Here is a 17,992-nt window from a genome sequence, read left to right on the forward strand (position 1 = left end):
AGTTTCTCTTTGCTTTCTGCCATAAGGGTGGTGTCATCTGCATATCTGAGGTTATTTACTATTCTCTAAGTTTGCTCATCTTCAAAATGTCTTTCTTCTCTTCTAAATCTTCTCGTTTCTGTGCAAAGTTTTAAGTGACATAATGCTTTTCTGTGTTTTAAATCTGCTCACTTCTGAAAAAAATTTTAAATGATACAATTGCATTATTCTAATATAACTTTTCCACTACTAATTTTCAGGTATCATAGTAAGAGTAAACAAAGTAAAAAATATTCAGGTTAGTATGTGCTTTTATTTCAATTATCCTCAGCAGATTCACTTTTAAAAATAAACGATGTCCTTTTTCCATTTACCACATTGCATTTCAGATGCCATCTATTAAGGATATGGAAACAAAAAATGCCACAGAGCTGACGGAGTTCATTCTCACAGGACTTACACATCAACCAGAGTGGCAAATTCCCCTGTTTCTGCTGTTCTTTACAATATATCTCATCACCATCATGGGAAACACTGGTTTGGTTGTACTCATCTACAATGACCCTCAACTTCATATCCCGATGTACTTTTTTCTTGGGAACTTGGCCTTTGTGGATACTTGGTTATCATCCACAGTGACCCCCAAGATGCTAGTCAACTTCCTAGGCAAGAGTAAGATGATATCTCTCTCTGAATGCAAGATACAATTCTTTTCCTTTGCAATCAGCGTAACCACAGAATGTTTTTTGCTGGCAACAATGGCATATGATCGCTATGTAGCCATTTGCAAACCACTACTTTATCCAGTGATTATGACCAATAGACTATGCACGCAGCTGCTAGTCTCATCATTTGTAGGTGGCCTTCTTCATGCCTTAATTCATACAGGTTTTTTATTCAGATTAACCTTCTGTAACTCTAACATAATACTTCATTTTTACTGTGATATCATGCCACTGATTAAAATTTCTTGTACTGACCCTTCTATTAATGTTCTGATGATATTTATTTTCTCTGGCTCAATACAGGTGTTCACCATTCTGATAGTTCTTGTCTCATACACACTTGTTCTCTTTACAATATTAAAAAGGAAATCTTTGCAAGGCATAAGGAAGGCCTTCTCCACCTGTGGGGCCCACCTCCTGTCTGTCTCTTTATACTATGGGCCTCTTCTCTTCATGTATGTGCGACCTGGATCCACACAAGCAGATGATCAAGATATGATGGACTCTTTATTTTACACTGTCATAATTCCTTTCTTAAATCCAATTATTTACAGCCTGAGAAATAAGAAAGTTATAGATTCCCTGGCAAAAATGTTAAAGGGAGATGGTTATATCTCATAGTATTATCGGTACTCTTTTCATTTAAATATTAACAATATTATATAGTTTAGATGTTGCTATGTGATAGTGTTCAGTTTTTTTTGGATGTATAATTGTTCTATTATTTTAGTGACTTAAGACATTAGTAACTAATAAGTCCCATAAAATAGATTCATGTTCTTATTCAAAACATGTAAAAATTTGAATCCTCTTTATAGAATACTAAAATAAAGCAAAAAACCCCAAGTATTTTCTATGCTTGTATGTTCTTCCATGTGGTTTTAAAATGCATTAAATATTAAAACAGAGAAGTTCCTCTGAAGGAGACTTGTTTATGATGTCTTTGACACTTACAAGTCAATCACATTTAACTTCAAAGTGGAGGCGGGTTGGTATTTGAATGAAGAGAGGCAAACCCTAGGAATTCTGCTGGCCATCAAAAGGGCTTACATTCCACTTTATTTGGTGCATGGTAAATTTCACTTCTCATGGGAATCAACTCTCATATCACAGAAAGAAATGGGAGAGCAATGAGGAAAAAAAAAAAAAATGACAGGGGATCTAAGATAATGAAGACAAAGAGCTACACTATGAGAGATGCTTTTACCTTCCTGGGCTCCAAGAGAGACAAAAGGCAAGTTATCGCTCACTATCTATGATGACTTCTAAAGTCCTTTCTGGCTGTGTATGTATTTGTAGGTCAATCTGGAAGACTCTTCTAAGAAGGTTAATAGATAAACTGAAAGTTTAGGATGGGTACGAATGAAGAGGCAGAATAGGAAAATAATGGTCAATATTCCTAGAATGATTTTTTTTTAAGTGAAATTAATTAGAAAAAGAAATAGTCACATGTAAAGGTTATTGGAATGTGTGGATGACAATGAGAGGTTTTTCGTACTAACATGCATACTAACAAAGTTCAATTAATGTTAAGATAGGACACCATACTGCCCAGTGAGAGGCTAGGAAAGACACGAACAAGGGTTTGGATGTGTGTGCTCCAGATGTTCATTTTCACTCCATACTCTAAGACTAACGAGTGATTCACCGTCAGGTCCACCCCTTGTCTACCTCTCACTATTGATTCTAGGTACATTCTTGCAGATACCACTGTGGCCCTCACCTTCATAACCATCTACCTCTAAAACTCTAATTACTTATTGCCTCCATTCTGCTGATTCTCTCTTATGTCCCAAACATATCTGCCAGGTTTTTCTTTGTAAAAAGAACTGAGATGAAATCACATAACTCTTCAAGGATTTTTAACGGACTCTCATTATTACTGAGTTTTCCAAATTTGCTGGCATACTGAGTGTAACACTTTAACATCATATTAGGTTGTCATTAAGGGAATCAATGGTGCTATCAGGGGAATTTTATTTTATTATTCTTTCCTCTTCTGGCAAATGCACATAGTTAAAATGTATATAAGCAGCATTTTCCTGAGCCTGGAAAATTAAGCCTCCAAAGTGAATCCGTGGGAAGAACTAACTATCACCCCTGTTACTGTCATTCTGGGGCTCTTGTATTATTTTTTGCTTCTGAAAGCCAAACTCTCAAAGAATCTCAACAATTTCCTAACAGATATAGGTAAGAGAGGATGACTCTTATAATACTCACTTTTAATAGAAATTTAAAATACTTCTAAATGTATCATAATTTTGATTTGGTTTACAAGATGCCTGAACAGTCAGTTGAAAATTGAAAGTAAATAGTGAATAATCCATTTATTTTACTACTGTGAGTAAATGTGAATAAGTAGAATAGCTCTAAGGCTACATTTTACCATTTAATCATACTTAATTATCTGCTTAGCATAATCACAAAACTCCACAGGATAAGAGTTGGTAAATTAGAACATTAAATTAAAAGTTGATTTAAATATTTAGATCACAATGTTTCCTGTGTAAGTAATCTTTCTGATAATTGTGTTCAAAATATTTATTCCATTTAACGAACTATACTGGTGGATTAAATTTCAAGTTATATCACCTAAATAGTAACCCCTCTATCCTTTCATCCACTCCTTAATTATTTCATTGAGTATATCTGTGTACATATATATGCAAAAGTGCTGGAAATGGCCCTCAATCATTTTGACTTTTATTACTTCATAAGTACCCATACACGGAATTGAGAATTTTTCATTATTTACTGATTTGGGACTGAATGGAAGGAAAGTGTATTTCAAATAAATACATAGTTAACAGTTGTAGTTATTGGCATTGTTTATTTATATGACCTTTATTCAGTTCCAGTCTTTGGCTCAATTTTATTCTGCTAATAAAAACTGTGGATAAACAAATGCTGTGACGGAAAACCAGAAGGATTTCTAGAGAAAGTCAGCTCTAATCTCAGTAATAGCAAAGGTAAAGGATCTTTCAAACATGAAGTTTGATGCGGTGTTAGTTTATTTATAGACAACATACATTTCTGAAGTAAATTTATTTAAATTAAACACTGTCATACACAAATTCCATAGGAATAAAAACTTGGATATTTGAAGGAAAGAAAAAGGAAAGTTTCCCAGTGTTGAAAAATTTCAAGGAAAACCAGGGTTAATATAAACATAAGGCCCCCAAACCGCTGAGGTTTCCCCTTATTTCATCTTCAGCCTTTCTCTGATACTTCCTCTCCCTCTTCATTTCCTTCTCTTTTCTACACTTATCCATCTACCTTCCTTACTCTCTTTCTGCTTTTTGTGGTTTCATGCTTTCTTCCCACCCACCCACACGTCTCATTCTACTTCCCTACCCACTCTCATCTCAATGCTCGCTTCTATCTCTTTTGAAAATTCTCATGACATTTTTCTACAAGGAAAAAAAAAACCTCATCTGTTCTTCACATCTCAGATACTCTGTTTCATTCTACTCACTGCTGTGGCATTTGCTTCCATTCAGTTTCCAGTGTTCTTTGATTCAGTTCTATGACAAAATGGAAACTGCTCTCACTAAAGCCACTAAAAATCTCTTAATTTCCAGATTCAATTATCTCTGTTCACTCCTTATCTTAACAAGAGCAGTGATTTCACTTTTGGCGCTCTACGTTCCTTTGTGCTTTTAAAGTATTTTCCTCTGTTTAAGTTCCCTACATTCAGCTTTCCAACACCTTCCCTCTTTTCTGATGAGTCTGCTCAGTAGCCTTTTCTGGTCTTTCCTTTTCTCTTTTTTGGGTGGTCAGTGCTCTTGGTTCCAAGAGGAAAACAGTTAATTGAATGAAAACTGAATCCAGCAAAGAAATGCTAGGAAAGTTGGAGAAACCCACTGGAGAAATGGGTAGTCAACACTCCAAATCATGTTCTAGCTCTAGCTCAATAGCCTTGTTATCATTGTTGCTGAACTTAAATACTACAAATCACACCGAAAATGCCATTGTGATGGGCACAGGATTCATTTTCTAGGGACGCGATACTGTTCCCTTGATTGAGTTGGCAGCCAAAATGCTCTTCTGCACACATCAAGTCTTTGTCATTCTCTCTCTATATTCCAAACTCAGTGTATGTGCAGTAGAGTTACTAGCAGTAGATCAAGCCCCCTTACATTAGGTTCAAGGAAAAGTCAGTTTCTAGAAGTTTGGTTTCTAGACTTATTAGGTAGAAAATAGGATCAGGTGTTATGTATCTAAAATTATGTATATACCTACACACACACACACACACACACACACACACACATATCCACTTTTAAATCTCTTTAAATTTCCTCAAACTTATTTTCATGCTACATTTCCCTTTACCTTGTATACATTTCCCAATGGATAGATCATACTATATTTTAGCCACTTCTATGACTCCCAAGTCATTACTTTCTATTTTTATTAAGCTTTTGTAGAATTATATACCTGGGTGTTCAGAGGATGCTCCTTGCAAAAACTGGCTATTTCATCTGAGCTTTCAATATCGGTTTTTGAAAACCGTTGGTGAGTTAGGATTTTTTGAGCTGAAGTCACCCATTCTCCTTGCTAGTCCCTGCATTATACCTTTCTCTACTCCAAACTCAGACATTTTGGTTTGTTTGACCTCACAGTACATCGGGGACACAAACTTGCATTCAGCAACACAAATGAGTCTTCATTCTGATTTATTTTGATCTCTCACTTTGTCTTCTTTGTCACTCCTAATGTCCTATCACACATGAATTAAGAACTTCACACACATTTAAATCACCTGGGGAATATTTCTACAATACATATTATCAGACTCCAATCAAGATCTACTGATCTGATGTCTACAGCAATACTTCAGAATCTATAATTTGCACAAAATTTCCCTCAGACAATTCTGATGCCTAATCTAGTTTGGGAGTCACTGGACAATAGTCACAACTTCCTGATTAGTCAAGGTTTTCTCCTTGCAGTCTATTTTCTGCAATCAAATATTTAATTTCAAAAATAACTGATGTTGCCACTTTCTGTTTTATATGTTTTCATTTCTTACTTATTTCTTGAAGAATATAGCTCAAGATCATTCATATGGCATTCAATTCACTTTATAAACTGGGTCCTTCTAACATCTGTACTTAGATGCTGCATCCATGTCCTACACATAGAATTTCTTGACCTCATTCTATAGTATTCCCTAATTTTGCTCATCTCCAGAAAGTCTTTCTTCTCTTCTAAATCTGCTCATTTCTGTACAAATTTTTAAATGTTGTAATTGAACTGTTTTAACATAACTTATACAAGTAATTTTTATGTACTATAGTAAGATTATTAAAGAGCATTTAGATAGTATATGGTTTTATTTCAATTACCTTCAACAAATATTAGTTTTAAAATGCTTGATAACTTTCTTTTCCATTTACTGCACTTGTTTCAGAGGCTATCTATCAAGGATATGGAAACAAAAAATGCAACAGAGCTGACGGAGTTCATTCTCACAGGTCTTACACATCAACCAGAGTGGCAAATCCCCCTGTTCCTTCTGTTCTTCATGATATATCTCATCACCATCATGGGGAACCTTGGTCTGATTGCTCTCATCTGCAATGACCCTCACCTTCACATCCCCATGTACTTATTCCTTGGGAGTTTAGCATTTGTGGATGCCTGGGTATCATCTACAGTGACCCCCAAAATGCTGGCCAACTTCCTAGGCAAGAGTAAGATGATATCTCTCTCTGAATGCATGGTACAATTCTTTTCCTTTGTAATCAGTGTAACCACAGAATGTTTTCTGCTGTCAACAATGGCATATGATCGCTATGTGGCTATCTGCAAACCATTACTTTATTCAGTGATTATGACCAATAGGCTATGCATGCAACTAGTAGTCTTATCATTTTTAGGTGGCCTTATACATTCCATAATTCATACAGGTTTGTTATTCAGAGTAACATTTTGTAACTCTAATATAATACATCACTTTTATTGTGACATTATGCCACTGATTAAAATTTCTTGTACTGATCCCTCTATTAATGTTCTGATGGTATTTATTTTCTCTGGTTCAATTCAGGTGTTTACCATTCTCATTGTTCTTATCTCTTATATACTTATTCTCTTTACAATATTAAAAAAGAAGTCTATACAAGGAATAAGGAAAGCCTTCTCCACCTGTGGAGCCCACCTTCTGTCTGTCTCGTTATACTATGGGCCTCTTCTCTTCATGTATGTGCACCCTGGATCTGAACAAGCAGATGATCAAGATATGATAGACTCTCTATTTTACACTGTCATAATTCCTTTCTTAAATCCAATTATCTACAGCCTGAGAAATAAGAAAGTCATAGATTCACTGACAAAAGTGTTAAAGAGATATTCTTAGATCTCATAGTAATATCTATTTTCATTAAAGCATTAATTAATTGTATAGTTTTGATCTTGTTATGTAATGATTAGTATTCAAATTTTTTTGTACTTATAATGTCCTATAATTTTGGGACTTATGTTAGTACCTAATAAATTCCCTAAATACTTTTTACTTCTTATTACAAAATTTTTATTAAACTGTTTATATAATACCAAAATAAAGCAAAAAACAAATGCAATCATTTTATATGCTTTTATGTTCTAGAACATGACTAAAAATGCATAAAGTACTAAAATAGTGAAGTTACTCTAAGGGGGAATTGTTTATGGTGTCTTTGATTCTTATAAACCATAGACCTAGAGACAGAGACTCTTAATACTTTTAACTCCACAGTGGATGCAGGTTGCTATTTGATTGAACAGAGGCAAATCCCAGGAATTTCGTCTGCCGTCAAAGGTCCCATATTCCACTTTATTTAGGCTGTGGTAACTTTCATCATGAGAAATGCTGGGATGGAGGAAGCACAAGCTGGAATCAAGATTGCTGGGAGAAATATCAATAACCTCAGATATGCAGATGACACCACCCTTATGGCAGAAAGTGAAGAGGAACTAAAAAGCTTCTTGATGAAAGTGAAAGAGGAGAGTGAAAAAGTTGGCTTAAAGCTCAACATTCAGAAAACTAAGATCATGGCATCTGGTCCCATCACTTCACAGCAAATAGATGGGGAAACAGTGGAAACAGTGGCTGACTTTATTTTTTTGGGCTCCAAAATCACTGGAGATGGTGATTGCAGCCATGAAATTAAAAGACGCTCACTCCTTGGAAGGAAAGTTATGACCAACCTAGATAGCATATTAAAAAGCAGAGACATTACTTTGCCAACAAAGGTCCGTCTAGTCAAGGCTATGGTTTTTCCAGTGGTCATGTATGGGTGTGAGAGTTGGACTATAAAGAAAGCTGAGCACTGAAGAACTGATGCTTTTTTTTTTTTTTTTTAGTTGGAGGCTAATTACTTCACAATATTTCAGTGGGTTTTGTCATACATTGATATGAATCAGCCATAGATTTACACGTATTCCCCATCCCGGTCCCCCCTCCCACCTCCCTCTCCACCCGATTCCTCTGGGTCTTCCCAGTGCACCAGGCCCGAGCACTTGTCTCATACATCCAGCCTGGGCTGGTGATCTGTTTCACCATAGATAGTATACATGCTGTTCTTTCGAAACATCCCACCCTCAACTTCTCCCACAGAGTCCAAAAGTCTGTTCTGTATTTCTGTGTCTCTTTTTCTGTTTTGCATATAGGGTTATCATTACCATCTTTCTAAATTCCATATATATGTGTTAGTATGCTGTAATGTTCTTTATCTTTCTGGCTTACTTCACTCTGTATAATGGACTCCAGTTTCATCCATCTCATTAGGACTGATTCAAATGAATTCTTTTTAACGGCTGAGTAATATTCCATGGTGTATATGTACCACAGCTTCCTTATCCATTCATCTGCTGATGGGCATCTAGGTTGCTTCCATGTCCTGGCTATTATAAACAGTGCTGCGATGAACATTGGGGTGCACGTGTCTCTTTCAGATCTGGTTTCCTTGGTGTGTATGCCCAGAAGTGGGATTGCTGGGTCATATGGCAGTTCTATTTCCAGTTTTTTAAGAAATCTCCACACTGTTTTCCATAGTGGCTGTACTAGTTTGCATTCCCACCAACAGTGTAAGAGGGTTCCCTTTTCTCCACACCCTCTCCAGCATTTATTGCTTGTAGACTTTTGGATAGCAGCCATCCTGACTGGTGTGTAATGGTACCTCATTGTGGTTTTGATTTGCATTTCTCTAATAATGAGTGATGTTGAGCATCTTTTCATGTGCTTGTTAGTCATCTGTATGTCTTCTTTGGAGAAATGTCTGTTTAGTTCTTTGGCCCATTTTTTGATTGGGTCATTTATTTTTCTGGAATTGAGCTGCAGGAGTTGCTTGTATATTTTTGAGATTAATCCTTTGTCTGTTTCTTCATTTGCTGTTATTTACTCCCAATCTGAGGGCTGTCTTTTCACCTGACTTATAGTTTCCTTTGTAGTGCAAAAGCTTTTAAGTTTCATTAGGTCCCATTTGTTTAGTTTTGCTTTTATTTCCAATATTCTGGGAGGTGGGTCATAGAGGATCTTGCTGTGATTTATGTCGGAGAGTGTTTTGCCTATGTTCTCCTCTAGGAGTTTTATAGTTTCTGGTCTTACATTTAGATCTTTAATCCATTTTGAGTTTATTTTTGTGTATGGTGTTAGAAAGTGTTCTAGTTTCATTCTTTTACAAGTGGTTGACCAGTATTCCCAGCACCACTTGTTAAAGAGGTTGTCTTTTTTCCATTGTATATCCTTGCCTCCTTTGTCAAAGATAAGGTATCCATAGGTTTGTGGGTTTATCTCTGGGCTTTCTATTCTGTTCCATTGATCTATATTTCTGTCTTTGTGCCAGTACCATACTGTCTTGATGACTGTGGCTTTGTAGTAGAGTCTGAAGTCAGGCAGGTTGATTCCTCCAGTTCCATTCTTCTTTCTCAAGATTACTTTGGCTATTCGAGGTTTTTTGTATTTCCATACAAATTGTGAAATTCTTTGGTCTAGTTCTGTGAAAAATACCATTGGTGGCTTGATAGGGATTGCATTGAATCAAATTCAACACTCATTTATGATTAAAACTCTCCAAAAAGCAGGAATAGAAGGAACATACCTCAACATAATAAAAGCTATATATGACAAACCCACAGCAAGCATCACCCTCAATGGTCAAAAATTGAAAGCATTTCCCCTGAAATCAGGAACAAGACAAGGGTGCCCACTCTCACCACTACTATTCAACATAGTGTTGGAAGTTTTGGCCTCAGCAATCAGAGCAGAAAAAGAAGTAAAAGGAATCCAGATAGGAAAAGAAGAAGTGAAACTCTCACTGTTTGCAGATGACATGATCCTCTACATAGAAAACCCTAAAGACTCTACCAGAAAATTACTAGAGCTAATCAATGAATATAGTAAAGTTGCAGGATATAAAATTAACACACAGAAATCCCTTGCATTCCTATATACTAACAATGAAAAAACAGAAAGAGAAATTAAGGAAACAATACCATTCACCATTGCAACAAAAAGAATAAAATACTTAGGAGTATATCTACCTAAAGAAACAAAAGACCTATACATAGAAAACTATAAAACACTGATGAAAGAAATCAAAGAGGACACAAACAGATGGAGAAACATACCATGTTCATGGATTGGAAGAATCAATATTGTCACAAAGCAATCTATAGAATTGATGCTTTTGAACTGTGGTGTTGGAGAAGATTCTTGAGAGTCCCTTGGATCCAACCAGTCCATCCTAAAGGAGATCAGTCCAGGGTGTTCATTGGAAGGACTGATGCTGAAGCTGAAACTCCAATACTTTGGGCACCTGATGTGAAGAGCTGACTCATTGGAAAAGACCCTGATGCTGGGAAAGATTGAGGGCAAGAGAAGAAGGGGACGACAGAGGATGTGATGGTTTGATGGCATCACCGACTCAATGGACATGAGTTTCGATGGACTCTGTGCTGCGGTTCATGGGGTCGCAAGGAGTTGGACATGACTGAGCAACTGAACTGAACTGAACTTCTTTGGTAATCACCTGTCATATCACACAAAGAAAAGGAAAAGCAAGGAGGAAAAAAAATGGCATGGGAGTAAGACAGTGAAAACAGAACTACACTGCAGGAGATGATCTTAGCTTAGAGTGATGCTTAGGAAAAGGCAAAGAGGCATGTTTTCTTTCATTGTTTATGACTTCTACAGTCCTTTTTGTGTCTGTATTTTATTGATCAATTTCAAAAGCTTCACTAAGAAAGCTAGCAGATTATATTGAATATTTATGCTGTATAGCCTAAAAGAAGAAGAATGAAGGGGTAGGATAGAAAAAATGGATTAATATTCTTTGAATTTTTAAAAAGTAAACCTAGTAAGAAACTAGAAACATGTAAAGGTTATCAGCTTATCAGGATGTGTGGTGGACAATGAGGAGATATAAATGCAGCTCATCAAAGTTCAAATAATGTTAAGATATGCTATTGTGATGCCTGTGGGGTGGCTGGGAAAGAAATGAAAATGAACAAGAGTTTGCATGTTTGTGCCCCAAAGTCCTTAAATATTCATTTTCATCACACTCCATGCTCTAAGAATAAAGAGTGATTCACCTTCAGGTCCACCCCTTCTTTGCCTCTCATCACTCATCCTAGGTACATTCTTATTGATACCACTGTGACACTCACTTTCATAGCCACTTACCTCTGTGATTTACAAAATTCTAGTTACTTATCCACTTCATTCTGCTCATTCTCTCTTATTTTCCAAACATATCTGCCAGATATTTCTTTGTAAAAATAACTCAGATTAAACCATATTACTCTTCAAGGATCTATAATGGATTGCCATTAGCAGGTTTTTGTGTGGTGTTTGTGTGTGTATACACACAACACACAAAATTTAGCATATATTTATTTATGTATGTGCATGTTCAGACTATATGATGTTTCTATATATATGTACATCTATATATATATTTATATATTTTTCTTTCTCTATCTTCCTTGCTCTGCATTTGTTCACTGTGGTATAAGTTGAGGTCCTTTCAATTATACTATGGTTGGACTCCTAGTCCTTTCCTTCACAATTCTCCTGTGGACTGTCTTTTATATCAACAATAGGTCACTGAAAGACTGGATACACTTCCCTTCTCGGTTATGTCCTTTTGCTCTTACTGGTCTCCCCACAGAGAATCCACCTCCCCAGCCCGCAACTGATCCTTCATAATTTCCATGGTGTCTTTCTTCAAGGTCTATCTTGTACCTTAGAGTGTAGATGATCTACTTTCAGATTGCCCTAAAGAGGATGGCAATGCGCACTCATTTGAAACTCTTGTTAGTTTATTTACTCTTCTTAGACCACCCTTGAACTTGGATATTACTTATTTTGGGCCTAAAGACTCTTTTAGATTGCAACTTAGAAGTCTTAACACTCTGTATTTTTTGCGGTGAATGGCAGAATAGCTTGCACATCTGAATTTCTGAACAAGTATTTGTGAAATATTTATGAAACTAAAAAAAATCACAGTACAAACACATAGAATGCAGTAAGAGTGCATCACTCTTTTTGAATCTTGTACAAAGCACAAGAAGATTCCTTGGGTTGAGATGGTTACTGCATGCAGCTTGCCTTCTGCTATCATATTTCCCTTCAGTTTTTCAAAATAAAGCAAAAACTCATTAAAGGAACAGTGCGTTTTTATATTAGTATAGGATAATTTTCCAGAATAACAGAATGAAAAATATATATTCAGATGACCATTATATCTAGTACTGTGGGCAAGAATCCCTTAGAAGAAATGGAGTGGCTCTCATGGTCAACAAAAGAGTTTGAAACGCAGAACTTGGGTGAAATCTCAAAAACAGCAGGATGATCTCAGTTCATTGCCAAGGCAAAGCATTCAACATCATAGTCATCCAAGTCTATGTCCCAGCAACTAATGCTGAAGAAGCTGATGTCAAATGGTTTTATGAAGACCTACAAGACTTTCTAGAACTAACAGCAAAAAAAGATGTTCTTTTCAGCATAAGGGATTGAAATGCAAAAGTAGAAATTCAAGAGATACCCGGAATAGCAGGCAAGTTTGGCCTTGGAGTACAAAACTGTTGTTCAGTCGCTCAGTCGTGTCTGACTCTTTGCATCCATGGACTGCAGCACACCAGGTTCTCCTGTCCTTTACTATCTCCTGCCTTTGGCTCAAACTCATGTCCATTGAGTTGATGATGCCATCCAACCGTCTCATCCTCTGTCACCCCCTTCTCTTCAGACCCTCAATCTTTCCCATCATCACGGTCTTTTCCAGTGAGCTGGCTCTTCATATCTGGTGGCCAAAGTATTGGAGCTTTAGCTTCAGCCTCAGTCCTTCCAATGAATATTCAGACTTGATTTCCTTGAGAATGGACTGGCTTGATCTCCTTGCAGTCCAAGGGACTCTGAAAAGTCTTCTCCAGCACCACAACTCGAAAGCATCACTTCTTCAGTGCTCAGTTTTCTTTATGGTCCAGCTCTCACATTTGTACATGATTACTGGAAAAACCATAGCTTTGACTATATAGACCTTTGTCAGCAAAGTGATGACTCTGCTTTTTAATATGCTATCTAGTTTTGTCAGAGCTTTTCTTCCAAGGAGAAAGTGCCTTTAAATTTCATGGCTGCAGTCATGGTTCACAGTGATTTTGGAGTCCTAGAAAAGAAACCTGCCACTGTTTCCACTTATCCCCCATCTATTTGCCATGAAGTGATGGGACTATGATCTTAGTTTTTTGAATGCTGAGTTTTAAGCCAAGAGTTTTAATTACTTGAGTTGTTTTAATTACTTGAGGAACAATTAAAAAATACAGATTATTAGACTTTATTATTAACCCACTAAATCAATATGTACATTAAACCTCATGATCTATATTTTGCACAAAAAGTTCCTTAGCCAATTGTAATGTGTAATCTGGTTTGGAAACCACTGGACAATGTAACAGCTTCCTGGCTAGTATTCCTGACTATAATTTCCACTCCCTGCAGTTTATTTTCTATACTACCTCATACAGATTTAAAAAAACATCTTACAGTGCCACTTGTATCTCTTACTTTCAGTGTATACTTACTAGCTGATGAGTAATGTTCAAGATACTTTGCAAGTCATTCAATTTATTTCATTATCTAAGTCTTTCGAACTTCCTTTCCCTAGACCCTATATCCATGCCCTAGACACAATTCCCTATCACACTCCACCCTACTTCCACAAATTTCACACATGTTTAGAATGTCTTCCATATTTCTAAATCTGTTCATTGCTTCACATTTTTTGAATTTAAGTAAGAATTTATTTCCATTTACCCATGAAAATCCATGTTAAATAGCAATAAATATTTATCCCATTGATTTCAGGAAACATCCAGTGAGGACATGGAAGAGCAACAACATTGCTGACAGCGTTTGTTCTCACAGGACTTAAGTATCAACCACAGCGGCAAACCCTCTTGTTCTTGGTGCTATGCCTCATCACCATTGAGGGAAACCTTGGTCTGACTGCTCTCACTTGCAACGACCCTCACCTTCACATTCCCATGTACTTATTCCTTAGAAAATTGGCCTTTGTGGATGCCTGGATATCCTCCACAGTGACTTCCAAGATGCTGGTCAACTTCTGTATCAAGAGCAAAATGATCTCTCTCACTGAATGCAAAATATGTTTTTTTACCCCTTGGCAATCAGTGTAACCACAGAACGTTTTCTGCTGGCAACAATGGCATATGATCACTATATGCCCATTTGCAAACCATTAATTTATCCAATGATCATGACCAATAGACCATGCATCTGGCTGTTAGTTTTGTCATTTTTAGGTGGCCTTTTCCATGCTACAATTCATAATGATTTTTTAATTCAAATTAACTTTCTGCAACTCCAACATAGTACATAAATTTTACTGTGATATAATACACAGTGATATAACATTGTTTAAGATTTCCTGCACTGACCCTTCCATTAAATTTCTGGTGATATTTATTTTCTCTGGGTCTATACATGTGTTCACTATTCTCATTGTTCTTGCCTCTTATACACTTGTTCTCTTTACAATTTTGAAAAAGAAGTCTTTACAATGCATAAGGAGGGCCTTCTCCATCTGTGCAGACCACCTGCTATCTGTCTCTTTATACTATGGGGCTCTTCTATTCATGTATGTGCACCCTGGATCTGCACAAGCAGATGATGAGGATATAATGGACTCTCTGTTTTACATTGTCATAATCCCTTTGTTAAATCCAGTTATCTACAGCCTAAGAAATAAGAGAGTTGTAGACTCACTGGCAAAAATAGTAAAATGCTTAGAATTCATACTAGTGTCAGTCCTCCTTCACTAATACAGTCATATAATAACACAGATTAGATGGTGCTATATGACAGTTCAGTTCAGTCACTCAGTCACGTCCAACTCTTTGGGGCTTCATGAACCGCAGCACGCCAGGCCTCCCTGTCCATCACCAACTCTTGGAGTCCACCCAAACCCATGTCCATTGAGTCGGTGATGCCATCCAGCCATCTCATCCTCTGTCATCCCCTTCTCCTCCTGCCCTCAATCTTTCCCAGCATCAGGGTCTTTTCCAATGAGTCATCTCTTCGCATCAGGTGGCCAAAGTATTGGAGTTTCAGCTTCAGCATCAGTCCTTCCAATGAACACCCAGGACTGATCTCCTTGAGGATGGACCAGTTGGATCTCCTTGCAGTCCAAGGGACTCTCAAGAATCTTCTCCAACACCACAGTTTAAAAGCATCGATTCTTTAGTGCTCAGCTTTCTTCACAGTCCAACTCTCACATCCATACATGACCACTGGAAAAACCACAGCCTTGACTAGATGGACCTTTGTTGGCAAAGTAATGTCTCTGCTTTTTAATGTGCTAATCTATAAGAATTTTGAGTCACTATGTTGTATACCTGAAACTAATATGTGAAAGAGAAAGTCGCTCAGATGTGTCCAACTCTTTGCGACCCCATGACTATATAATCCATGGAATTCTCCAGGCCAGAATATTGGAGTGGGTAGCCATTCCCTTCTCCAAGGGATCTTCCAACCCAGGGATTGGAACTAACATATTATATATCATCATGTGTGTGAGTGCTAGGTTGCTTCAGTCATGTCTCACTCTTTGAGACCCTACCAACTGTAGCCCTCTAGGCTCCTCTATCCATGGGATTCTCTAGGCAAGAATACTGGAATCAGTTGCCATTTCCTCTCCCAGGGATCTTCCTGAACCAGGAATTGAACCTGTGTCTCTTATGTCTCCTGCATTGGCAGGTGGGTTCTTTACCACTAGCACCACCTGGGAAGCCCATATCATGATAAATGTGGCCACTTCTCCTTCCAGGAAACCAAGCAGGTGGACAGCTCAAAGTTTTGCCCAATGGGAGGATATTCCATCACTACTGTCCTACAGGTATGTCACAGACAGCGTCAGTAGTGCTGTAGTTGTCCACCCTCAGATGGTGTCTTCATGTGGTACAGAATCATTGTTAAATCAGCTCCAGGTAATCTCTTCCTCTTTCCATGGATTATAGAGACCAACCCACAAGGCCATAGTGCAGGCTGGGCTAGAGAAGTCATTGCAGCAGGTATGGGGATCATGTTTCTTCAAGAAACATACTGGTGCCCTGAGGGCTTGCTCAGGCCAGAGGGTTCATTTCTCTTCCACTTGACAAAATTATGGCAATGTACTGCCAATTTTATGGCTTGGTGGGTCATATAACACCAAGTTTATGAAAAGCTGCTCTGGTCTCATGGAAAACTGGCATTTTAACCAGAATTTTAAATGTTTAAGCATTCAGCCTCTAAAAATGCCTAGACACAGGCCAACAGCTGTTTGTCACAAGGAGAGTAGTTATTTGCAGTGGATGCGGGCCTTTGCTCCAGAACCAAGGTTCTGCTCTACTTTTTACCTATGTGTGTGCTAGTCACTCAGTCATGTCCAGTTTTTTTGCAATCCCATGGACTGTAGACTGCCAGGTTCCTCTGTCCATGGAATTCTCCAGGCAAGAATACTGGAGTGGGGAGCCATTCCCTTCTCCAGGGGATATTCCAGACCCAGGGATCGAACCTGATTCTCCTGCACTGCAGGCAGATTCTTTACCATCTGAGCTACAGGGATGCCCAAGAGGCCTGCCAGACTCCCAAGTGCATCCTTATCTGCCACTGCCACTCCAAGCACCACAGTTTCTGTGAGATCATGTGGTTCAATTGGCTGAGCAGTTTACACAGCACCCTGGACCTTTTGTAAACGTTCTCCTGTTCTGAGCCACACTCAAAGCTAGCAGCTCTGGCTGGAATGGGCTGGAATAACACACCCAAATGACGATGGTGTTGTTTCTAAAATCCACAGGGTCCCACTAGGTGTTGTGCCCCCCCCCCTTTTTTTTTCTTATGTAGGAGGTGCCAGATGTAACAACTTATCCTTCACCTATTAAAATGACTAAAACTGAAAAGACTATTCATACTAAGAGCAGCAATGCAGACCTTTGTACTCATTCATGGGCCACAAAATGAGTTAAAAGGTAATTATACAAAACTGATGGAGATGTAAATGGGAACCCAGTCCAGTATTCTTGCCTGGAAAATCCCACGGGCAGAGGAGCCTGGGGGACTACAGTTCATGGGGTCGCAAAGAGTCAGATATGACTGTGTGACTGCATACATACACAACTGAAAGGGCAGGAAATTGTTGCGTTTGAGTTATGCTGAAGCTACTAATGCACAGTATATTGCTTACTCCATCTTTCGCTGTTTTCATACTGACTTCTATTTGGTCTATGGTGTTTTGTTTTTTTTTCTTCATGCCTTTTTCTGCTTTCACTAGCATACTTCTGAGAACACAGGATAACTGATTAACGAGTCTAACAAAGTCTATGCCCTTTGTTTTTTGTTTTCCTAGCTACTAAGTTGGTCCCAAGTGGAAGTTAAAATTTTTTTTTATTTTTCAGATATCAAAACTAAATATTATCATTTTCATATTACACTACTTTGACATAAATAATGTCACTATATTTATAAATAAATGTTCAATGGCAACATCTCTGTTAATTAAAAGCAAATCTGAACATGTAACCTCATGTTCAAAATCCTCAATAGTTTCCCTTTCAATTGAGATAAAGAACAAAGTCCCCGACCCAGACTCCAGATCCTCCATGATCCCACCTGTGCTGGCCTCTCAAAAAAGCTCCTCTTTGCTCTCTATGCATGCCAACCCCATTTGCAATTTTTTTTTTTTTCCTATAATGGTCTAGCTCCCTGAAAAGCTAGACCTGCAAATGAAGGAAGACCTTAAGGAGTGCAA

General features: G+C 37.7%; 2 protein-coding genes and 1 pseudogene across 2 annotated transcripts; all 3 read left to right on the forward strand.

Moving 5' to 3' along the window:
• Positions 1–386: 386 nt before the first annotated feature.
• LOC133050108 (olfactory receptor 5H8-like) lies at positions 387–1,325 on the forward strand. The gene has a single exon (XM_061134233.1). It carries the CDS (start codon positions 387–389, stop codon positions 1,323–1,325), a length of 939 nt encoding a protein of 312 aa, XP_060990216.1.
• A 4,792-nt stretch (positions 1,326–6,117) lies between these two features.
• Positions 6,118–7,068, forward strand: LOC133050084 (olfactory receptor 5H8-like). The gene has a single exon (XM_061134208.1). It carries the CDS (start codon positions 6,139–6,141, stop codon positions 7,066–7,068), a length of 930 nt encoding a protein of 309 aa, XP_060990191.1. The 5' UTR covers positions 6,118–6,138.
• Positions 7,069–13,603: 6,535 nt separating this feature from the next.
• LOC133050109 (olfactory receptor 5H8-like) lies at positions 13,604–17,205 on the forward strand (annotated as a pseudogene).
• The last annotated feature ends 787 nt before the right edge of the window (positions 17,206–17,992 follow it).

This window comes from Dama dama, chromosome 31, assembly GCF_033118175.1.
Source record: "Dama dama isolate Ldn47 chromosome 31, ASM3311817v1, whole genome shotgun sequence".
Lineage (NCBI taxonomy): Eukaryota > Metazoa > Chordata > Mammalia > Artiodactyla > Cervidae > Dama > Dama dama.